We start from the raw sequence: 25298 nt of genomic DNA on the forward strand, positions 1-25298 counted from the left end.
TTCAGCATTCAACACAATCATCCCTCAGAAACTGATTGGAAAGCTGAGCCTATTGGGCCCGAACACCTCCCTCTGCAACTGGATCCTAGTCTTGCTGACTGGGAGACCAGAGTCAGTCCGAATCGGGAGGGCAATCCCCAGGGCTGTGTGCTCAGTCCACTGCTGTTCACTCTGCTGCAACACACAGCTCGAACCATATCATCGTTTGCGGATGACAGCACCGTGGTGGGTCTCATCAGCAAGAACGACGAGTCAGCATACGGAGAGGAGGTGCAGCGGCTAACGGACTGGTGCAGAGCCAACAACCTGTCTCTGAATGTGAACAAAACAAAAGAGATGGTTGTTGACTTCAGGAGGGCATGGAGTGACCACTCCCCACTGAATATCGACGGCTCCTCGGTAGAGATCGTAAAGAGCGCCAAATTTCTTGGTGTTCACCTGACAGAGAATCTCACCTGGTCCCTCAACACCAGCTCTATAGCAAAGAAAGCCCAGCAGTGTTTCTGCTTTTTGCGAAGGCTGAGTAGAGTCCATCTCTCTCCCCCCCCCCCCACATCCTCATCACATTCTACAGGGGTTGTATTGAGAGCATCCTGAGCAGCTGCGTCACTGTCTGGTTCGGAAATTGCACCATCTGGGATCGCAAGACCCTGCAGCGGATAGTGAGGTCAGCTGAGAAGATCATCAGGGTCTCTCTTCCCGCCATCACGGACATTTACACTACACGCTGCATCCGCAAAGGAAGCAGCATTATGAAGGACACCATGCACCCGTCACACAATCTCTTCTCCCTCCTGCCATCTGGGAAAAGGCTCCGAAGCACTCGGGCTCTTTCGACCAGACTATATAACAGTTTCTTCCCCCCAAGCTATCAGACTCCTCAGTACCCGAAGCCTGGACTGACACCTTGCCCTACTGTCCTGTTTATTATTTATTGTAATGCGAGTACTGTTTTTGTGCACTTTATGCTGTCCAGTGTCGGTCTGTAGTCTAGTGTAGCATTCTCTGTGTTTTTTTTATTACGTAGTTCAGTCTAGTTTTTGTAATTAACGCCATGGTCCTGAAAAACTTTGTCTCATTTTTACTATGTACTGTACCAGCAGTTATGGTCGAAATGACATAAAAAGTTGACTTGACTTGACTTGACATGGAGTGGATGTTTCCATTAGACGGAGAGTCTGTGATCTGACAGCACTGTCTTAGAATAAAGATGCTTCCCTTTAAAACTGAGATGAGAAAAATTTCTTCAGCCAAAAGATGGCTGATCTGTGGAATTTGTTGCCACAGAGGTTGGTTTGAGGCTGTCATTTGGGTATATTTATGGCAGAGATTACTATACTCATGATTGCTAAGTAGCTTCAGGGTTACAGGAGGAAGGCAGGAATATGGTGTTGGAATAAATCTCAGTCATGGTTGAGTGGTGGAGCAGACTCGATGGATCGAATCCCCTAATTCTGTTCCTGCATCTTATATCTGACCAAGACTGAACGATGACTCCTTCCTATCCCGTATCAGGTTCTGTGATGTGTCTGGGACAGTTACCGATTTGTTCACTGAGATCATTATATTTGTCTTCAATGTTTAGGTTTCAGTGAAAAGAAGTGTTTTGTTCCCCTTTGTATGGATAACGTGATTCATTATCTTCCATGTTAAAGTTAGACCTGCTGTGAGAGATTTATTTGAAGAAAAACCCACAACTGGAAGCAAAGCACGACTGAAGACGAGGGAACAGCAACAAGTGAACCAGCCCGAGGACTGAGAGCATCAACTGGAGAGAACCCATCTGACTCGGAGATTCCAGTGATTCAGTCAGGAGAAAGTTTGGTGAGTCTCACTTACTCAGACACTGGTCCATTAGACTTTACATACCTGTACAAAGGAAGGTAGGGAATAGTTGAGGTGAGACTGAATGTGCCCAGAACTGTCAGTTATATCTATCAGACCCAGTTGCAATCACTCCAGGTCTGGTAATGTACTGTCAGTGTCCCAGCTCTTTAAAGTCACTCACATTCCCTCAGTGTTTGCTCATTTGAAGAACTTTCATCTTCTGAAGTAGCTTTTGGTCAGTTCTGAGTGTGGAGAGGGAAAGAGGGGTGTTTATATTTACTATCCTGCAAAAAGAAGTAATTGTTTACAATTACCTGCTGCAGACTCACTGCCCATACCCTGTACATTCTCAACCAGATTATTGACATCGATGACAAGTAGCAATGGGTGTCACCCTGGGGAGCTCCAGGAGGCACGGGCCTTGACTCCAATAAACAGCCTCTCGTCATCACCATCTGCTTCCCACCATCGAGCTGTTCCCGGACGAGATCCTCCCTTGCTTACAACATAATCTGCCCTAGGACCCATCCTCCTGGGTCAGACTGTGTCTGATAACCCACATCTCCAACCTCCTTCCACCCCGCCAGTAGACCCACAACCTTTCCCACCATTTACTCCACACCCACACACGTAAACAGATCCACATCACTGACATCCACTCTCACAGGTTGGGGGACCAGAACTATCTGAACCTATACTCCTGGCCCAGACTATGCAGCCGTCTGGCTCAGTCCTGGCCCTTTCCAACTGCAACCGACCTTCGATTTACGTAAACCTGTGATCATCGCCACCCAACCAGAAGTACATAGAACAATGTTGTGCTGACCCTCAAACCCTGCCTCCCATATCACCCTCCACCTTAAATTCCTCCATATACCTGTCTAGTATTCTCTTAAATTTCACTAGTGTATCTGCACCCACCACTGACTCAGGCAGTGCATTCCACGCACCAAGCACTCTCTGAGTGAAAAACCTTCCTCTAATATCCCCCTTGAAACTCCCACCCCTTACCTAAAAGCCACAACCTCTTTTATTGAGCTGTGGTGCCCCTCGGAAGCCTCTTACTGTCCAGTCTATCTATTCCTCTTAATATCTTGTATACCTCTATGATGTCTCCTTCTATCTTCCCCCTCTCCAGAGAGTAAAGCCCTAGCTCCCTTAATCTCTGATCATACTCCATACTCTCTAAACCAGGCAGCTTTGTCTGTGCATAGAATCTTGACTTCCAACGGACAGAGCACGTCTCTCCCTACGAGATTACACCCCCGACTGGTGGTGACTGTAAATGAAACCTCACACTGGTTATCCTGGAATTCCACCTGCAGTGGCTGGGTACGTGAATACGTACGTTCCGTGCCTTCGAACCCAGACAGAGTGATTGTAGCGTCTGATAGCTGGAATCCCTTTTCCGATACTATTTCCTGATCGAGTGTGGTTGTGGTTGCCCTCATATCAATCATAAACGGAACTGGATTTCCAGCGACTTGCAATATTACTTTGGGCTCTTCCTGAGGGTTGGCACTCATGGTTGAAAGCATCTTCTTGTCAGTTTCTAAACGGGTTGTTGTCCCCACCTGCCCCTTGGCCAGTTTTTGCTCCCATTTCTGTTCCTCAGATATAGCCTGCTCGCATCTTTCTTCCCGCTGAGCATATTCACCTTTAATATTAGTTCCCTTCGGGTTTGATCGGGATTCGGAAGTTGGGTCCTAATGATATGTCAAAGCTCGTCGCATTCGATTTTGGTCATTCCCAGGCCAGTCCATATTATTTGTTTTAATCATGTTGGCTAACTTAGTTGGTAAGCATTGGAGCAATGGGTCATTGAACAGGGGGGACAGATTCCCATCATTAAAGTCTTGGTCTCCTGGGAAGCTGCCGTAGCAGGCCACAAATCACTCTCAATTGTCTGGTCCAAATTCCCCAGGCTTAGGTTTGCATTCAGGTACATTAGTGATGTTTACAGGTTGCTGGAGAGCCCTTTCCAAGGCTTGAATGATCTGGTTGGTCTGTTCATTCTCATTATGGTTTCCCGCCTGTAACTCCTGATAGGTTTGGTATCTCAATTCTGCCTTCCATTTCTGCCCTTCATCAGCTGAGAGAATCATGCAGGAGAGACCGAATAAATCTTGCAGGGTCGTGTTGAACATTTGTGTAGTACTGTGGACATACTGAACAAACTGTGCTGGTTTTTCTTTTCTATCTGGGGCCTGATTTATGATCATGATCATTTCTTGAGGCTTCCAGGGTGCATACACAGGATTCACCATAAGACAAAGGAGCAGCAGTCGACGATTCAGTACATTGAGTCTGCTCCGCCATTTCAACATGAGCTGATCAATCTCCCCTTGAGTCCCATTCCCCCGCTGTCTCACCATAACCTTTGATGCCCTGACTACTCAGATTCCTATCAATCTCTGCCTTAAATACACCCAATGACTTGACCAGCACTGCTGCCCGTGGCAACAAATTCCATAGATTCACTACCCTCTGGCTAAAAATTTTTTTTTTTGCATCTCCGTTCTCAATGGGCGCCCTGCAATCTTCAAGTCACGTCCTCTCGTACTAGACTCGCCCACCATGGGAAACAACTTTGCCACATCCACACTGTCTGTGCCTTTCAACATTCAAAATGTTTCTATGAGGTCCCCCCTCATTCTTCTAAACTCCAAGGAGTACAGTCCAAGAGTGGTCAAACGTTCCTCATATGTTAACCCTCTCATTCCTGGAATTATTCTAGTGAATCTTCGCTGAACCCTCTCCAATGTCAGCACATCGTTTCAAAAATAAGGAGCCCAAAATTGCACACAGTATTCTAAGTGATGTCTTACCAGTGCCTTATAGAGCCTCAACATCACATCCCTGCTCTTATACTCTATTCCTCTAGAAATGAATGCCAATATTGCATTTGCCTTCTTCACCACCGACTCAACCTGGAGGTTAACCTTAAGAGTATCCTGCACGAGGACTCCCAAGTCCCATTGCATTTCAGAACTTTGAATTCTCTCTCCATTTAAATAATAGTCTGCCCGTTTATTTCTTCTACCAAAGTGCATGACCATACACTTTCCGAGATTGTAATTCAATTGCCACTTCTTTGCCCATTCCCCCAATCTATTCAAGTCTCTCTGCAGACTCTCTGTTTCCTCAGCATGATGGGCCCCTCCACCTATCTTTGTATCATCAGCAAACTTAGCCACAAAGCCATCTATTCCATAATCCAAATCATTGATATACAACATAAAAAGAAACGGCCCCAGCACGGACCCCTGTGGAACACCACTGGTAACCGGCAGCAACCAGCATGGGATGCCTTTATAAAACAACACACACAAAATGCTGGTGGAACACAGCAGGCCAGGCAGCATCTATAAGGAGAAGCACTGACGACGTTTCGAGCTGAGACCCTTTGTCAGGACTCAATGGGGATGCCTTTATTCCCACTCTCTGTTTCCCGCCAATCAACCAACGCTCTATCCACGTATGTAATTTTCCCGTAATTCCATGGACTCTTATCTTGTTTAGCAGCCTCGTGTGGCACCTTGTCAAAGGCCTTCTGAAAATCCAAATTCACAACATCCACTGCATCTCCCTTGTCTAGCCTACTTGTGATTCCCTCAAAAAATTACACTAGGTTTGTCAGGCAGGATTTTCCTTTAAGGAAACCATGCTGAGTTCTGCCTATCTTGTCATATGCCTCCAGGTACTCCGTAACCTCATCCTTGGCAATCGACTCCAACAACTTCCCAACCACCGATGTCAAGATAACAGGTCTATAATTTCCTTTTTGCTTCCTTGCCCCTTTCTTAAGTAGCAGTGTGACATTTGCAGTCTTCCAGTCCTCCGGAACCATGCCAGAGTCTATTGACTTTTGAAAGATCATTGCCAATGCCTCCGCAATCTCCACCGCTACCTCCATCAAAACACAAGGGTGCATTCCATCTGGTCCAGCAGATTTATCTACCCTTAGACTATTCAGCTTCCTGAGTACTTCCTCTGTCGTAATTGTGACTGTGCATATTTCTCTTCCCTGACATCCTTGAATGTCCGGTATATTTCTGATGTATTCCTCAGTGAAGACTGATGCATAATACTCGTTCAGTTCCTCTGCCATCTCCTTATCTCCCATTACAATTTGCCAACATCATTTTTTATCAGTCCTATATCTATTCACACCTGCCTTTTACTCTTTATATACTTGAGAAGGCTTTTAGTATCATCTTTGATATTATTTGCTAGCTTCCTTTCATTGTTCATCTTTTCCCTCTTAATGACCTGCTTAGTTTCCTTCTGTAAGCTTTTAAAAACTTCACAATCCCCTGTCTTCCCACTAATTTTTGCTTCCTTCTATGCCCTCTGCTTTACTTTAACTTTGGCTTTGACTTCTCTTGTCAGCCACGGTTGCATCCTTTTTCCATTTGAAAATTTCTTCTTCTTTGGAATATATCTGTCCTGCACCTTCCTCACTTCTCACATGAACTCCAGCCACTGCTGCTCTGCCGTCCTTCCTGCTAGTGTCCCTTTCCAGTCAACCTTGGCCAGTTCCTCTCTCATGCCACTGTAATTTCCTTTACTCCACTGAAATACCGACACATCGGATTTCAGCTTCTCTTTCTCAAATTTCACAGGAACTCAGTCATGTTGTGATCACAGCCTCTCAAGGGTTCCTTCACTTCCATCTCTCTAATTACCTCTGTTTCATCACGCAATACCCAATCCAGTACAGCTGATCCCCGAGTGGGCTCAACAATAAGCTGTTCTAAAAATCAGTCTCGGAGACATTCTACAAATTCTCTCTCTTGAGATCCAGTGCTGACCTGACTTTCCCAATCCTCTCGCATGTTAATATCCCCCAAAATTGGATTTCCTTGGAATGTAGAAGATTGAGGGGAGATTTGATGGAGGCATACCAAAATCATGAGGGTTATAGATGGGGTAAATGCAAGCTGGCTTTTTCCACTGAGATTGGGTGGGACTACAACCAGAGGCCATGGGTTAAGGGTGAAAGGTGAAATGTTAAGGGGAACATGAGGAGAAACTTCTTCCACTGACGGTCATCCGGGTGTGAAATGAGCTGAAAACCCAGCTGGTCCATGCGAGGTCAGTTTCAACTTCTAAGAGGGTTGTATAGGTACCTGGATGGCAGGGGTACAGGAGCAGACAGTTTAAATAGTTCAACACAAACCAGATGGGCCAAAGGGCCTGATTCTGTGTTGTGCTTTTCTATGACAGTGACAAGAACCTGAAATAATATGATTATTCTTTTAATTCCTTTTAACAGCTGTGCGGACCAACCATTCATCTGGGCAGGAAACGTTTACATGGCTTCAAAACTGTGGCACTTTACATTGACAGTAGATAAAAGAAAATCCCAGCTGCACGTCAACAAAGGGTATTTGTGTGAGAGTGTTCAGTTACTTTGCGGACAGGCACTCTTGCTGCTCAGTGGGAACAGAGAATAATACAGAGAACAGAGAACAGTGAGTCAGACTGAACCTGGTCACAGATTGGAGACGGCAGAAATGCCCCATTCTTATCGAGACAGGAAGGACATCAGAGAGTTTGATGATCATTCCAGATAGCTGCACTGTGCCCAGTTAGAAGATGATTTCTCTCTCCAACTTGGGTTGAACCTCACTGTAACAGTGTGATGCCAGATCACACCTTGACAACTCAAGTAATCTCGTCTGAAATATTGTCCTTCACCCATTGATGTACTATAAATCTTTTTCAGGTTAAAAACGACAAGGATATTATCTACGGGGAGGTCGAACACAGCACGCTGCTTTTTTGTCTATGTCCAGATATTTAAGAAGTGGAACAAGGGATTCTCTCGATCATCATTCCTACTCAGACTGTGGGGAGTGATTCACTCGATCATCATTCCTACTCAGACTGTGGGGAGTGATTCACTCGATCATCATTCCTACTCAGACTGTGGGGAGTGATTCACTCAATCATCATTCCTACTCAGGCTGTGGGGAGTGATTCACTCGATCATCATTCCTACTCAGACTGTGGAGAGTGATTCACTCGATCATCATTCCTACTCAGACTGTGGGGAGTGATTCACTCGATCATCATTCCTACTCAGACTATGGGGAGTGATTCACTTGATCATCATTCCTACTCAGTCTGTAGGGAGTGATTCACTCGATCATCATTCCTACTCAGACTGTGGGGAGTGATTCACTCAATCATTATTCCTATTCGGACTGTGGGGAGTGATTCATTGATCATCTGACTGACTGGCATGCTGTCAATTTACACGGAGGGAATCCATTTATCTGCTCAGACTGTGGGAATGGATTCAGTCGGTCACTTCAACTGAAGGTACATCAGCTGGATCACCATGGGCAAGGCCATTCACCTGTTCTGTGGGTGAGAATGGATTGAGACGGTCTTCCTGCCTGTTGGATACACCAGTCAGTGCACATTGAATTTGCGGGGAAGGATTCAGTCAGTCATCTGATCTAATGGCTCACCAGCGAGTTCACACTGGGGAGTGGCCGTTCACCTGCTCGGACTGTGGGAAGGGATTCACGTTGTCAGCTCACCTACTGAGACATCAGTCAGTTCACACTGGTGAGAGGCCGTTCTCCTGCTCTGACTGCAGGAAAACATTCACTTCGTCATCTGAACTTAAGGTACATCAACGAGCTCACACTGGGGAGAAGCCGTTCATCTGCTCAGACTGTGGGAAAGGATTCAGTTCATCATCTAACCTTAAAGTGCATCAGCGAGTTCACACTGGGGAGCAACCGTTCACCTGCTCAGACTGTGGGAAAGAATGCACTTCATCATTCCAACTTAAGATACACCAGCGAGTTCACACTGCGGAGAGGCCATTCACCTGCTCAGACTGTGGGAAAGGATTCACTTCATCATCTAATCTAAAGCTACATCAGCGAGTTCACACTGGGGAGAGGCCGTTCACCTGCTCAGACTGTGGGAAGGGATTCGCGTTGTCCTCTCACCTACTGAGACATCAGTTAGTACACACTGGTGAGAGGCCGTTCACCTGCTCAGAGTGTGGGAAAAGATTCACTTCGTCATCTCAACTTAAGGTACATCAGCGAGTTCACACTGGTGAGAGGCCGTTCACCTGCTCAGACTGTGGGAAAGGATTCACTCAGTCATCCCACCTACAAGCACATCAGCAAGTTCACACTGGGGAGAGGTCGTTCACCTGCTTAGACTGTGGGAAGGCGTTCACACGGTTTGCTACCCTACAAGCACACCGGTCAGTTCACACTGGGGAGAAGCCATTCACCTGCTCAGACTGTGGGAAAGGAGTCACTTCGTCATATAAACTTAAGGTACATCAGCGCGTTCACACTGGGGAGAGGCCATTCACCTGCTCAGACTATGGAAAAGGATTCACTCAGTCATCCCACCTGCGAGCACACTACTCAGTTCACACCAGGGAGACTCTGGACACCTGCTCGGACTTTGGGAAGAGATTCTCTCAGCCAAATCAACCAAATGTGCATCATTGAGTTCACACAGGAGAGACCATTCACTGGATGTGTGTCAATCACCGTTGCTGAATGCAACTTCGAGAGTGACTGTCGGTGCTGAACTCTGCAATTATTGCTGCTGCTCACCACACCCAGTTCTGCACCCTGGTCACTGGGCATGGGAGGAGTTTCTTCTGCTGCATATTCACCTTTAATGGGACTGGAGTTTGATATTCTGGATATGTGCAAATAAATCAGTTCTATTTTAAACTCTGTCTTTGGTACTTAGTGAATTTATAACACACCTCATGTACAGTAGAGAGTCAACTCAGGCTGCCTGGACCTTGCCAGAGTTTCAACTACACGACAGTCCTTTTAAATCCTCCCCTGTTGTTCCCCTCTCGCTCTCCCTGTGGGATGGGTTCCAAACAGTCATCACTCTGTGGGTGAAGAGGTTTCCCTTGAATTCTCTGCAGACTGAAGAAGTCGAGCTGACTGCAGTTCTGTCTCAGATGTCCTTTGTCCCTCTAATCTCTGGGCTCAGGAAGAATGACATTGGGAGTTAACCTCCTTATTTAGGGCTCATTTCCACATTATGGGTCATTTTCCCTGCTTCTAAAGTGTTGTTAGAGAACACCACTGTCCTCTAAAGACTGAAAGCAGAATGGGAAACCATCTGTTGGATGTTCAATGGAGCAGGGTCAGAAACCAGAGGCAGGTCTGCACAGGGCAGAGTGTGGGGCTCCGGGAAATGGTTGGGGTAAGAACGGATCATGAGAAGGGAATCAGCAGCAGGGAGTGGAAACGAATAACAGAGTAGGGACATGTCGAAGCTGATTGACAGAAAATAATTCGGTTGTCTGACTGATGACACAAGCAATACCTGTTGTGAGGTGCTCCATTGGTCGAGGGAAATGTGGGTGTTGGGAATGGTTATATCTATTGAGGGAGTTAGTCCTGCTTGTTTATCCCGTAATATAATTTCTGGATGGTTATTATATAACCATATAACAATTACAGCATGGAAACAGGCCTTCTCAGTCCTTCTAGACCATGCTGAAAGCTTACTCTCATCTAGTCCCACCAACCTGCACTCAGCCCATAACCCTCCATTTCTTTCATGTCGATATACCTGTACATTTTTTTTAAATATCGAACCTGCTTCTACCACTTCTACTAGAAGCTCCTCCACACAACTACCACTCTCTGAGTAAAGAAGTTCCCACTCGTGTTACCCCTAAACTTTTTCCCCCTAACTCTCAACTAAAGTCCTTGTGTTTCAATCTCCCCTACTCTCAATGGAAAAAGCCTATCCACATCAAATCCATCTATCCCCATCTAAATTTTAAATACCTCTATTGAGTCCCCCCTCAACCTTCTATACTCCAAAGAATAAAGACCTAACTTGTTCAACCTTTTTCTGTAACTTAGGTGTTGAAACCCAGGTAACATTCTAGTAAATCTTTTCCGTATTCTCTCAATTATATTGAAATCTTTCCTATAATGCGATGAACAGAACTGCACACAATACTCCATATTTGGCCTGAACAATGCCTTGTATAATTTTAACATTACATCCCAACTCCTATACTCACTGCTCTGATTTGTAAAGGCCAGCATACCAAAAGCTTTCTTCACCACCCTATCCACATGAGATTCCACCTTCAGGGAACAATGCACCATTATTCCTTGATCACTCTGTTCTGTTGCATTCCTCAGTGCCCTACCATTTACCATATATGTCCTATTTTGATTAGACCTACCAAAATGTAGCGCCTCACTCTTAACAACATTAACCTCCATCTGCCATCTTTTTGTCCACTCTTCTAACTGGCTTAAATCTCTCTACAAGCTTTGAAAACCTACTTCATTATCCACAACGCCACCCATCTTTGTATCATCTGCTTACTTACTAATCCAATTTACCGCCCCATCATCCAGATCATTAATGTATATGACAAACAACACTGGACCCAGTACTGATCACTGAGGCACAACACTCTAACCTGACAAACAGTTATCCACCACTACTCTCTGGCATCTCCCATCCAGCCACTGTTGAATCCATTTTACTACTTCAATATTAATACCTAATGATTGAACCTTCCTAACTTCCTTCCGTGTGGAATCTTGTCAAAGGACTTACTGAAGTCCCTATAGACAACATCCACTGCTTTACCCTCGTCAACTTTCCTAGTAACCACTTCAAAAAGTTCAATGCGGCTTGTCAAACATGATCTTTCATGCACAAATCCATGTTGACTGTTCTTAATCAGACCCTGTCTAATCAGATAATTATATATCATATCTAAGAGAATTTTCCATTAATTTACCCACCACTGACGTCAAACTTACAGGCCCATCATTGCTAGGTTTACTCTTAGAACCCTTTTTAAACAATGGAACAACATGAGCAATTCGCCAATCTTCTGGCACCATCCCCGTTTCTAATGACATTTGAAATATTTCCGTCAGAGCTCCTGCTATTTCTACACTAACTTCCCTCAAGGTTCTAGGGAATATCCTATCAGGAACCAGAGACTTGTCCACTTTTATATTCCTTAAAAGCTCCTGTACTTCCTCTTCTTTAATTATCAGAGTTTCCATAACTACCGTACTTGTTTCTCTTACCTTACACAATTCAATATCCTTCTCCTTAGTGAATACCAATGAAAATCATTTTTCAAAATCTCCCCCATAGCTGTCAACGCTGATTCTCTAAGGGACCAATTCTATCCCTCACTATCGTTTTGCTATTAATATAACTGTAGAAACCCTCTGGATTCATTTTCACCTTACTTGCCAAAGCAGCCTCAGATCCTCTTTTAGCTTTTCTAATTACTTTCTTAAGATTCTTTTTACATTCTTTATATTCCTCGAGCACCTCATTTGCTCCATGCTGATAAAGATTCTGTACCCTCAAAATTTCACCTTTAAATGAACTCCATTTCTTTGTTATATCCTACCCATAAACTAATTGTCCCAATCCACTCCTAAATCTTTTCGCATCTCATCAAAGTTAACCTTTCTCCAATCAAAAATCTCAACCCTAGGTCCAGTCCTATCCTTCTCCATAATTATATTGAAACTAATGGTATTGTGATCACTGGACCCGAAGTGCTCCCCAACACATACCTCCATCACCTGACCTATCTCATTCCCAGCAGGAGATCCAACACTGCCACTTCTCTAGTTGGTACCTCCATGTATTGCTGCAAAAACCTATCCTGCACACATTTTACAAACTCGAAACCATCCATCCCTTTTACAGTATGGGCTTCCCTGTCTATGTGTGGAAAATTAAAATCAGCCACAATCACAACCTTGTGCTTACTACAAATATCTGCTATCTCCTTACAGATTTGCTCCTCCAATTCTCGCTCCCCATTATGTGGTCTATAATACACCCCTATAAGTGTTACTACACCTTTCCCATTCCTCAATTCCACCCAAGTAGTCTCCCTAGACGGGCCCTCTAATCTGTCCTGTCAAAACACCACTGTAATATTTTCTCGGACAAGCAATACAATGCCTCACCCTCTTGCCCCTCCGATTCTTTCACACCTTAAACAACGAAATCTAGGGATATTTAGTTGCCAATCACACCTGTCTTGCAACCATGTTTCACTAATAGCTACATCATATTTCCATGTCTCAATCCATGCTCTAAGCTAATCCACCTATCTGACAATGCTCGAGCATTAAAATAGATGCATTTAAGAAACTCTCCACCTCTTCCTCTCTGCTTATCCCTAACGGTGCACGCAACTTTATTATCTTTTTGTTTTCTTTCTCCCCTACATCTTCGGTCTGAACCCTCCTACATCAGGGAGGAAGTTCAAATCACCTCTGTGTTAAAAGTCTAACCATCACGGTGACTGAAGGCAGCTGCAGGTTCATGAGGGACTGTTACTGTCAGATTCTGCAGTTCTTGCGGCTGCTCATCGCACCCAGGACTGAACCCTGGTCACTGAGCATTGGAGGAGTCTGTTCTGCTGATGTCAGTCTTAAACTAGACTGGTGTTTAATATTGTGGATCTGTGAAAGTTAAAACAGTTTTGTATAAAATCCCGTGTTTCAGGTACTTACTGTCTCTACCACACTCACAATGTCAACTAGAAAGGCCACTCGGCCCATCTGGTTCCTGCCCATGTTTCTGTTCCATATCCGTATATCAAAATCTACCCCTGCCGTTCCCCTCTCACTCTCCCTGAGGTGACAGGTTGCAACTAGTCACCACTCCGTGGAATAGAAGATTTCCCTCGAATTTCATAGAATCACAGAAATCTATTTTCCTAAGCTCCATGTACCTATCCAAGAGTCCCTTAAGAGACCCTATTGTATCCGCCTCTACCACCGTCGCTGGCAGTGCATTCCACACACACACCACTCTTTGCTTAAAAAACATTGCTCTGATATCTCCTCTGTACCTACTTCCAAGCAGCTTAAACCTATTCCCCCTCGTGTTAGCCATTTTCCTACTGGGAAAAAGCCTCTGGCTATCCACAGGACCAATGCCTCTTATCATCTTATACACCTGAATGATTGTCTCCGGGGTGAATAAGACGATGAGCTCACTGTGGTTGTGACGTTCTCGACCGTCGCCCATCTCTCCCCCTCCCCGTTCCCCCTCCCCTCCCTCTCTCCCTCCCCCCTCCCCTCCCCCTCTCCCTCTCCCGCCCCCTCACCCTTTGTGTTTTACGTCAAAGAACTCAATCAGGCACTAAAAACGCACTCGCAGTAAACGAACCTGCAGTCTCGTAACACAATACACCTCTAAAGTCTGACAGCTGTCTAGCGAGTGAATCTTCGATGGTGCAGAGTCAGAAACCAAAGAGTTGCCAGATTGAGTCAGGCTTTGGGGCTGCAAAGAGAGTTGGGGTCTAGAGTTTACGAGGAGGAGGAATCAGACCAGCTGGATGTGGCTACAAAAGAAAGATTAGAAGCATTTGGAAACTGGTTGATCGAAAAAAAAAGGTGGTTAATTTCTGCAAAATACTGGTGGAAATCAACAGTCAGGCAGCAATTGTGAAGAGGAATAAAAAGACAACGTTTACACCGAGCCCTTTCAGCATGCCTAGCCTGTGTACTCCGCTGCTTAGTTGCTGCTTGAACTGCAGAGTTCCTCCAGCATTTTGTGTGTGTGCGTCTCTGTATTCCAAGCAACTGCAGAATCTCCTGTGTTTTATAACTGCATTTTACTTTGGCATTCGATAGGCATTGATATTGAGTATATTGCTTATGGGAGCCGCTTTCTGCGGTAAAACAGCTGCAGATTTTTCGATGCACACGAAAAAATAAGGTATGGACCTTGAACCGGTACCTGCACAAATCTTTAATGGCACCGTGATTACCCATAGGGCCATGAGTTTAAAATTTCGCCGTCGTTGAGGCACCGATGAAATGCGCAGGCGTCAGGCTGAGGACGTCCCCGAATATCACGCATGCGCACAGTACACTGAAGGCCTTGAAAACGTCGGATGGAGGTAAGAGTGATTCTCCGTGTTTTTCTCTGAAACACCGACTTCAGAACGATTCCTGTGAAATCCGGACATCACAGTCCGCAATCCCGGGACAGTCCTGCCCTCTTCCCTCTCTCTCAGCCTCACGATCCGTACACGGGCCCCGGGGAGCTTCCGGCCGCTGAGTGAATGGGAACCGATGGATCTCTCAGACAGAGCTGAGCTCCAGCTATCTAAATGCAAGGATCAGGAACTCGGAGAAAGGGAACAAAATCTTTTACATCACCAGTTGAGAAATTCGCCTTTGTTCAATCACTGACAAGAGAAAATCTGCAGAGGCTGGAAATCCAAGCAACACACACAAAATGCCGGAGGAACTCAGCATTAGTACTCTTTTCCGTAGATGCTGCCCGGCCTGCTGAGTTCCTCCAGCATTTTGTGTATGTTGCTTGTTCCACCTCCTTTTGTTCTGGACTTTTCAACCCGTGACGACATGTTTTGTACCATTCTCTCTGGAAGATAATGATATCAAACACCTTTGCCCTGGGCAACAAGTAGCTTTCACATCACAAATGTGCCAGACTCCAGTGAGACAGACTACTGCCCTTCCCTTCATATTCATTGGGATTTCATTCACTGAGTTCACCACCGTCAGTCATTGGGGACGGGTTCAGGGGGAATATTTATGTACAATACAGAAACTGGTGATACCTGTGTGTATTGTGGTGATGCAAAAGTTGTTGGAGAGTTTACAAGAGGGAAGAATTGGAGTGATATTTGGAAATCTGACTTTTTAAAGCATAATTTAGCAAGCAAACCACTTATGGACAAAGTGCAAAAGCACTGGAGAGAAAATCCTTCATTACCCGTTACAGGCCTGTGACATGGTGTGAGAGGGCAGATGAACTGGATCGAGCCCAGAGGAGATCACAGTTCTTACAGACAGTGATTTGCTGGCTGTTAAAATGAATACCTCTCTATATAAAATTCGCAGTGCACATGGCGTCACTGGGTAAAAGAATGCACAGTACAAGATTTCTGTGCACACTGGTCATTACAAATTAGAGGGGACATTGGTGTGGAGAACTCCAGTGTCCCAGACACCCTCACCTACAAGATGTGCACCCAGCTGCACTTTGAGGAGTTGGAGCTGAAAATGGATGAATTTTGGATCATCCAGCAGTTGGAGGGGGTGATAGATATGACATGAAGAGAGGTGAGTTACACCCAAGGTGCAGGAGACAGGAAACTAGGTGAGAGACATGAAGGGAAATGAAGTTAAATAGCCATCGCAGAGTACTCTTGTTGCCATCCCACACAACAGCCAGGTGGGCCGCTTTAGAAACTGTTGGGGATGGAGGGATTACCTGGCAGAGGAAAGTCAAACGGGTGATAGGGGATTCGTTAGTTAGGGGAACAGAACAGAGGGGATAAAAGGTCAGTTTTGATGGTGTCAAAAGGACCTGACAAGTGTGGTTTGGGATAGGCCGTTTTCTGGCAAAGGAGTACTTGGTAAGCGGGAGGCCTTCAGAAGAGACATTTTTGGGAGTGTAGAGTTCGTATGCTGAAAGGTAACTGGTGCAGGGAGCCTTGGTTTTCAAGAGATATTGAGGCCCCCGATATTTTGTTCCTCTAAATGCCTCAGACTGTTGGGTGCTACCAAGACTCATTAATGACAACAGTATCATAATTCCACCCCCGAGCTCATCGGACTTATTTTTAGTCGTCTTCTGTTGGTTTCTAAAAGCTTCCAATAGTTTTTGCTCTTTTGTTTGCCCTCTCTTTGGCTTTTATGTTGGCTTTGGCTTCTCATTTCAGCCACGGTTGTGTCTTCCTGCCTTTACAATGCTTCCACTTCTTTGGGATGTATCGATCACTCAGCTCCTGAATTGCTCCCAGAAACTCCAGCCATTGTTGCTCCGTTGTCACTCCTATCTTTCCCTTCCAAGCAAGTTTAGCCAGCTTCTGTCACAGAAACATGGAGAAGTTCAGTACGGAAACAGGCTATTTGCCCAATCCATTCAATGCCAAACAAACATTTAAACTGTCTAATGCAACTAACTGCACCGGGACCATCGCCCGCCATACCCCTACCATCCAGGCTCCCATCCAAACTTCTTTTAAATGGTGAAACCGAACTCATATTCACCACTTGTGCTGGCATCTCACTGCACGCTCTCACGACCATTTCAGTAAAGAGCTTTTCCAAATGTTCCCATTAAATTTTCACTTCCCCGCTTACCCATGATCTATGGTTGTCATCGCACCCATCCTCAGTGGAAAAAGCTGCTTACCTGTACCCTATCTATACTGTCATAACGTTGTCTATTCCCAACAAATCCTCAAAGATATGTATAATATCTTTGTTTATGTTTAGAGCCTTTTTCAGATGTATAGGATGATGAGGGACACTGATCGTGTGGATAGCTAGAGGTTTTTACCCCAGGGCTGAAATGGCTAATGTGAGGGAGCATAGTTTCAAGGTGCTTGAAAGTTGATATGGAGGGGATGTCAGGGGTAACTTTATTTACACTGAGAGTTGTGGGTGCATAGAACGGATTGCAGGCTATTTGTGTGAGAGTGTTTCAGTTACTTTGGGGCCAGGAACCCATGCAGCTCAGTGGGAACAGGGAACAATACCAACGGAGAGAGTCAAACTGAGCCAGGTCACAGATTGGAGACGGCATTCTTAAAGAGACAGGAAGAGCATCAGGGAATTGATGGTCATTCCAGATACCAGCACTGTGCCCAGTTAAAGGTGATTTCTCTCTCCAACTTGGGTTAAACTTCACTGAAACAGTGTGATGCCAGCTCACACCTTGACAACTCAAGGAATCTCATCTGAAATGTTGTCCTACACCCATTGATGGATTTTGTAAATCTTTTTACAGGTTAAAAATGACAAGGAATTTGCCTACGGGAATCTCGAACACAACACGCTAGTTTTGCTATCTCTGTCCAGATATTTAAGAAGTGGAGCAAGAGATTCACTCGATCATCCTTCCTGCTCAGACGGTAGGTAGGGATTCACTCAATCATCTGACCAACTGACATGCCTATTAGTTTACATGGGGGGAGCCCATTCATCTGCTCAGACAGTGGGAATGGATTCACTCGGTCATCTCAACTGAAGGTACATCAGCAAGTTCACACTGGGCAAGGCCATTCACCTGTTCTGTGAGTGAGAAGGGATTCAGTTGGTCTTCCCACCTGCGGACACACCAGTCAGTTCACACTGGGCAGAGGCTGGTCATCTGAGGAATTTGTGGAGAAGGATTGACTCGGTCATCTGTCCTAATGGCTCACCAGCGAGTTCACACCGGGGAGAGGCCGTTCACCTGCTCGGACTGTGGGAAAGGATTCACTTCCACATATAAGTTACTGAGACACCAGTCAGTTCACACCGGGGAGAGGCCATTCACCTGCTCAGACTGTGGGAAGGGATTCGCTCAGACATCTCAACTGAAGGTACATCAGCGAGTTCACACTGGGGAGAGGCCATTCACCTGCTCAGACTGTGGGAAGGGATTCGCTCAGTCATCTCAACTGAAGGAACATCAGCAAGTTCACACTGGGGAGAGGCCATTCACCTGCTTGGACTGCGGGATGGGATTCATTTCATCATATAAGTTACTGAAACACCGGTCAGTTCACACCGGAGAGTGGCCGTTCACCTGCTCAGACTGCGGAAAGGGATTCACTGAGTTACCTCAACTTCAGGTACATCAGCGAGTTCACACCAGAGAGAGGCCATTCACCTGCTCAAACTGTGGGAAGGGATTCGCTCAGTCATCTCAACTGAAGGTACATCAGCGAGTTCACACTGGAGAGTGGCCAATAACCTGCTCGGACTGTGGGATAGGATTCGCTTCGTCATCCCATTTGAAGATACATCAGCGAGTTCACACTGGTGAGAGGCCGTTCACCTGCTCAGACTGTGGGAAGGGATTCACTTCATCATCCCATCTGAAGATACATCAGCGAGTTCACACTGGGGAGAGGCCATTCACCTGCTCAGACTGTGGGAAGGGATTCATTTCATCATCCCATCTGAAGGTACATCAGCGAGTTCACACTGGGGAGAGGCCGTTCACCTGCTCGGACTGTGGGAAAGGATACTCTCAGTTATCTCAACTGAAGGCACACCAGGGAGTTCACACCGGCGAGTGGCCAATCACCTGCTCGGACTGCGGGAAGGGATTTGCTTCGTCATCCCATCTGAAGATACATCAGCGAGTTCATACCGGAAAGTGGCCAATCACCTGCTCAGACTGTGGGAAGGGATTCCCTTCGTTATCCCAACTGAAGATACATCAGCGAGTTCACACTGGTGAGAGACCATTCACCTGCTCAGACTGTGGGAAGGGATTCACTCGATCATCCCATCTGCAGATACATCAGCGAGTTCACACTGGTGAGAGGCCGTTCACTTGCTCAGTCTGTGGGAAGGGTTTCACTTCGTCATCCCAACTGAAGGTACATCAGCAAGTTCACACTGGGGAGAGGCCGTTCACTTGCTCAGAGTGTGGGAAGGGATTCACTCGGTCATCCCAACTACTGGCACACCAGCAAGTTCACACTGGGGAGTGGCCTTTCACCTGCTCAGAATGTGGGAAGGGATTCACTAAGTCATCCACCTTACTGGTACATCGGCGAGTTCACACTGGGGAGAAGCCGTTCACTTGCTCAGAATGTGGGAAGGGATTCACTCAGTCATCCATCCTAAAGGCACACCAGCGCCTTCACACTGGGTAGAGACCAATATGCTTGGACTTTGGGAAGAAATTCTCTCAGCCAAAACAACCAGTGTGCATCATTGAGTTCACACTGGGGAGAGGCCGTTCATCTGCTGTGAATGTAGGAAGCAATTCACTCAGTCATCTAATGTTATGTAGCTTCCAGTTGTGCTGGCAGCTTAACAGAGGGGGTTATAGCCCCCAGTCTGGCCAAACTGAAGAATCTCGTTTGGGTGGATACTGAGCGATGTGTCCCCTGTGTAATCTGCCCTTGGGGTTCATACTCTCTGTGGACTGTCTCCTTAAAGTGCAAAGAGAACCGAGACTGACCTTGGACACGCTGTTGGATTTCTGCAGAAGTGCTGGGTTGCTATGGTGACCAGCTAATGTTTATGTTCTGTGTGGTTAAGCAAGGTCAGAATGATCCTTTACCAACACAGAACAAGCAAGCGACTTCTTACAGAGAAGTCTATTATCCCCCCTCCCCCCCATCTTGTGAACTAAATTGAATCTACCACATCATTGTAAGACAATGTCGTTTACCACCTTGGTTTTGGATTTTATATACAGGTGGCTCCCGTTTTTCGGACGTTCGCTTTACGACAGCTCACTGTTACGAAAGACCTACATTAGTACCTGTTTTTGCTAACCAAAGAGGATTTTCACTTTTACGATAAAGATGATGCCTGCTTTATACGTGAGTTTACCCCGAGAAAGACTAGGGTGACCGTGAAGCCTTGTGCGGCAGTTGTGTACGCATGCGTGCACGTGCCGATTTTTTTTCTCTCCAAATCGATTTCAGTTCACTATCTTCCCGATTTTCAGTGAAACTACACCGTACATACAATATTTCTACTTTATCATTCCTACTTTTACTATAGGTTAGTGTTATTTTAGGTTTTATGTGCTATTTGGTATGATTTGGTGGGTTTTCTTTGGGTCTGGGAACATCCAAAATCTTTTCCCATTTAGATTAATGGTAATTGCTTCTTCACTTCATGACATTTCGGCTTACAAATGGTTTCATAGTAACACTCTAGCTTTAGATACCGGGGGAAACCTGTATTCACACCTATATATGCATAACATTGCTAACCCTTGGATTATCTGGTTTAAGTTCACTATTATTAGTAGTTACCAATAAAATTTTGTTTGTTAACTGCAAAACTAGACTCCAAGTGTGTTTAATTGTTGCTGGTAGTTTTATTGGTTTGCGTCTGTGTGACACCTGAAGTAACAAATTGTACATAATATGTGATTAAACTATTAAGATTTATAATTCTTACTTTGACCAGAGGGTTAGTAAAGAAAACAAAAAAAAAGAAAAAGGGCCCAGTCTCTCCATTCACGTCTTCTCATCTCTCCCCAGCAAAAGGCCATGAAAATCTCTCTTCCAGACTCACAAGAAAGAACATTTCTCTCATTGGATAGTCCCACACTCCAAAACCCTGTTATCTCTAGTCGTAACCTAAACATTGCTGCTGCAGGGAAGCCATTGCCTCAGCAGTGAAACCTTACAGTGTGTTACACTTGTGACACACTACCAGGTTCAAACTGGGGAGATAGTTTCAATGAGCTGCATGCTGGATATTTGTCCATCATCGTTGCTGAATGCAATTTCGAGAGCGACTATTGCTGCTGAAATCTGCAATTATTGCTGCTGCTCACCACACCCAGTTCTGCACCCTGGTCACTGGGCATGGGAGGTGTTTCTTCTGCTGCACATTCACCTTTAATGGGGCTGGAGTTTAATATTCTGCATCTGTGACAAATAAACCAGTTCTATTATAAACTCTGTCTTTGGTGCTTAGTGAATTTATAACACAACTGGTGTACTCAGGCCTGCTGAACCCGGCCAGTGAATCTGTTCCACATCAGTCCATTTAAATCCTCCCCTGTTGTTTCCCTTGAATTCTCTGCAGACTGAAAAAGTCGAGATGACTGCAGTTCTAATCTCTGGGCTGATGAAGAATGACATTGTTCGTTAATCACAACTTATTTCCACATTATGACTCATTTTCGCTGCTTCTAAAGGGTTGTTGGAAACACCACTGTCCTCTAAAGACTTAAATTGGAATGGGAAACCATAAATAGGATGTTCAAAGGAGCAGGGTCAGAAACCAGAGGCGGGTCTGCACAGGGCAGAGTTTGGGACTCTGGACGATGGTTCTGGTAAGAACGTATGATGAGGAGAAAGGAATCAACAGTGGGGCATGGCAACGAATGACAGAGTAGCAACACTTGGACGTTAATTGGCAGACAAAATAATTTTGTTATCTGACTGATGAACAATGCCTGTGGTGAGAGGCCCCATTGGTCGAGGCACATGTGTGTGTTGAGAATGGTTATACCTATTGAGGGAGTTATTCTTGCTTGTTTATCCTGTAATATTATATCTGAATGGTTATTTGAGATGATCCTATCTCTAATAATGTATTAATTATCATATAAATTGTGAGATTATGTCCTTAACTGAATCAGGCTTGAATTTATAGTGCCTTAATGAAGTTACCGTGGTCATTCATCCATTTGTATTTTAAAGCAAGATTTTGGTGAATGACATTTTCCACTTGATTGTACCTGCATAAGTAATCAGACTGAGTTAAACTGCTGTAGGATCCTGGAATGTGTTGGATTGTGTCTGGTGTCTCTTGGCATTTTCTGCATTTAGTGTCTTGCTTGCTTGAATTCCATGTATTTCAGATTTTTTTCTTTTTCTTAAACACCTTGTCCTGTATTTCTGCAAGGAACCCCGCTGATTCTGGGAAGGGATCTCCAACTCTCAGTCAGGTGCTCGATGCTTCCTTCACACCATCTAGTCTGCTCAGATCGTTGGGATGTCTCCCATGGAGGGTCATACTCATTCCACTGGTTAATGTTTTCTTCCAGAGTGATGACTTATTGTTCTGAGTTGGCCTCTCATTTAAGTTTTCTGGTCTGTATTTCTTATCACGATTGCATATACACACATGGAGTGCTGAATCCTGTTTATTTTTGATGAAAATATATATTTAGGTTTTATCTGACTGTTGTGTGATTTTTTTTTCATGTGTGTTATTCCTGTTCCTCCTTGTGTCCAAGGTAGTCGTTAATCTAAGTGGGACTTCGTGTAAATAGACTTTTCTAAAGTCTCTTCAGTTCTTATTTGTCTTTGTAAATTTTACTGATTGAAATGGGACCAAGATATTTTCATTAAAAAAGTCAATCTCGGTATTGATGCAAGTGTTTATTGCCTTTGTTGTATTTGTTTCCTATTGAGCTCTGTTTGGCAGGTTTTTTTGAAGCCATGAACTAAATTTTGTCAAAGGTTTTATGGATTTCACACTACTTTCTATTGTCTTTGCTTGTTGATATTCCAGATACGTGGGTATCGAGTCATAAAGAAGAGTCTTGGCCAGGAATGTTGATTCCCATCCATAGATGCTGCTTGACATGCTGAGCTCCTCCAGCACTTTATGTGTCGTTCTCTCCATTTCTGGCATCTGCAGGTCCTCTCGTTTCCCAGATACTTATATGTTTCTTGAAATAACGAGCCGGTAGTAGGGCTGTGTGGCTCTTTTGGTAAAATATTAAATAAACTCATTATAACGAGGTTGTAAAGGGTTGGAAGATGTAGAATCTCTAGGTAGAATAATCGCCCCCTGTGGTGGGGATTTACAGACATTCACCACCCTCAGAGTGGAAACAATTCCCCTCATCTCAGTCCCGGGCAGTTCACCCCCTGTTTCAGAGACTGGGATCCCTAGTTCAACCGGTAATGAAGTTGTGCATGTCAATGTTCACCTCTCAGTCCTCGATACTCTAAATGAAAGGGTTATCACATTTGATCTTTCTTCATATGATGACCCCACCACACCAGGGATCATTCAGGTGAATCTTCATTGCACTCTCTATAACAAATACTCTCTAACCTCTTTGTTAATCCTCTATGGAATTTCCATATTCTTCAGCCCCGTGTTGCCCCAACCACTCACCTCCCACCCCTGTCACTATTTCCACCTTCCCACCTCCCCCCTCACCTGGATCCACCTCTCACTCCCCGGCTCTTGCCGCATCCCCACCCCTCACCTCTTTTCTCTGACTATTTCCCGTCCACTCTCGGTCCAGAGGGAGGGTCTCGGACCGAAATGTTGACGGTCCATTTCCCTCCACAGATGGTGTCCGACCCACTGAGTTCCTCCGGCAGTTTGTTCTTTGGTCTGTAAACCCGTGTTAGTGTGGGGAGCGGGATTTTACACCATATTCCAGGTACAATCTCAACAAAGCCCAAATAATTGTCACTTTGCCCGGACCATTGGCCCCGCTTGCAGGGCAACAGTCTGCCGGTGTTTGCCCCCCATGTGGTGAATCCCTCTGCTCGACACCACCGTGGGCTCAGATATTTCCACAGATGAGCCCCTCCTGTCCCCACCGGGACAAACATCCTGTCCGCCCCCTCTCACACCATCTTCATCCTTTCAATAAAATCCCTCCCTCCCCGGGGAACCGGCATCGAACCGACGGGCCGAGCGGTCTCCTCCTACCTCTCAGCGATACATCAGACTCCGGCCGCAGGAGACGCTTCACAAACGCCCCAACTGCCCTCGGAGGGAAATGGAAATAAATCAGAAAGCGGACTTTTACTTTGAGGTTTTCTCCGCTCTGAGGAGGCGGTCGGCGCTTGAGCGGGAGACGTACTCAGCGGGGTAATGCCCACTCGGCTTTTCCGCCTCCGTGACTGGTTGTAACCAGTGATTGACATCGCTTCGCACCAATGGGAATAACGTAGCTCCTGAATCCTCTGTTGACAGCGGTGGGAGAGGGGCTGGTCACGTGATTATTAGCCCAGCCGTTAAACCGATGAAGCTTGTGCACAGCAGCGCGTGGGTGACGTAAGACACCGCGCACGTGAGGGCAGATCCCGGTGTGGGGAGGCCATGTGTGACGTCTGGCGCGTGGGGGGGTAGGAGCTATGTGACGTCACCTGTGGGAGAGCGCAGGCATTTAAAAGCACCTTAATGGACTTTTCAGTGGGACAACAACATTAATCACGGGTTTCATCACTGAATCCAGAGTTGTTGGATGTAAAGTCCCCTGTTATGTGTCCGGCTGTGCCGTGTTGTTGGTGGAGTGGGCAGCGTGGTGTTTGTCCCGATTCGGGTCACAACACCAGAATTGCCAGCGGGGTCCACACACAGTGTATTAGCCAACAGAAAACCTTTCGTCCCTGCAGTCTTTGTCTCCTGGTAAACTCAACACCCTGACAGTGTGGACCATAGATACCCCTTCCTCTCAGAGTCAGGGGATCATTCAGACAGCTGATCGATATATATTGGTCATTAAAATTCACCCAGATTCGTTTGGACGGATTTGACGTGGAGTTTGGGGTGTCACAATGAAAGGGCCGGATGGCCGAACTCTCTCCGCTGTCCAAACATCCTTCCAGGTGAGGCGACACTTCACCTGTGAATCTTCCGGGGTCGCCCGTTGTGTCCGCTGCTCCCGATGCGGCCGCCTCTACACTGGTGACACCGGCTCCACCGCAGTTGTGCGGGGTAGGAGTGTTTTTTTTTATGTGGGACTCGATGTTATTGTTCCCTTTTGTGCGGAGGGGTGGGTTTTGGGGTTTGATGATTGGGATCCCGTTCTTCTTGAACCGGGGGGTGGGGTGGGAGTTTGATTTTTCTTCCTGAGCGACTTTCATGCTCTTTCTTTGTTTCGTGGTTCTATGGAGAAACAGAAACTCAGTGTTATTTATGGATAGCTGCTCTAATAATAAACTAACCTTTGAACTATCCACTCCGTGCGGGAGTTCCCGGTGTCCAAACATTTTCATT

The 25298-nt window shown here is 45.6% G+C and overlaps 1 protein-coding gene across 3 annotated transcripts; it reads left to right on the plus strand.

Annotated features, from left to right (window-relative positions):
* Positions 1-1730: 1730 nt before the first annotated feature.
* On the plus strand, positions 1731-20968 carry LOC132386374 (zinc finger protein 585A-like). Of its 3 annotated transcripts, none has more exons than XM_059958626.1 (2): positions 1731-1824; positions 17638-20968. In XM_059958626.1, exon 2 carries the CDS (start codon positions 18044-18046, stop codon positions 19499-19501), a length of 1458 nt encoding a protein of 485 aa, XP_059814609.1. In that variant the 5' UTR covers positions 1731-1824; positions 17638-18043; the 3' UTR covers positions 19502-20968. The 3 variants fall into 3 exon arrangements, with proteins under 3 accessions (XP_059814609.1, XP_059814608.1, XP_059814610.1); XM_059958625.1 differs by lacking the exon at positions 1731-1824 and adding an exon at positions 14724-14770; XM_059958627.1 differs by lacking the exon at positions 1731-1824 and adding an exon at positions 15942-15962.
* The last annotated feature ends 4330 nt before the right edge of the window (positions 20969-25298 follow it).

The sequence above is a fragment of the Hypanus sabinus genome, unplaced genomic scaffold (assembly GCF_030144855.1).
Source record: "Hypanus sabinus isolate sHypSab1 unplaced genomic scaffold, sHypSab1.hap1 scaffold_1123, whole genome shotgun sequence".
Classification (NCBI taxonomy): domain Eukaryota; kingdom Metazoa; phylum Chordata; class Chondrichthyes; order Myliobatiformes; family Dasyatidae; genus Hypanus; species Hypanus sabinus.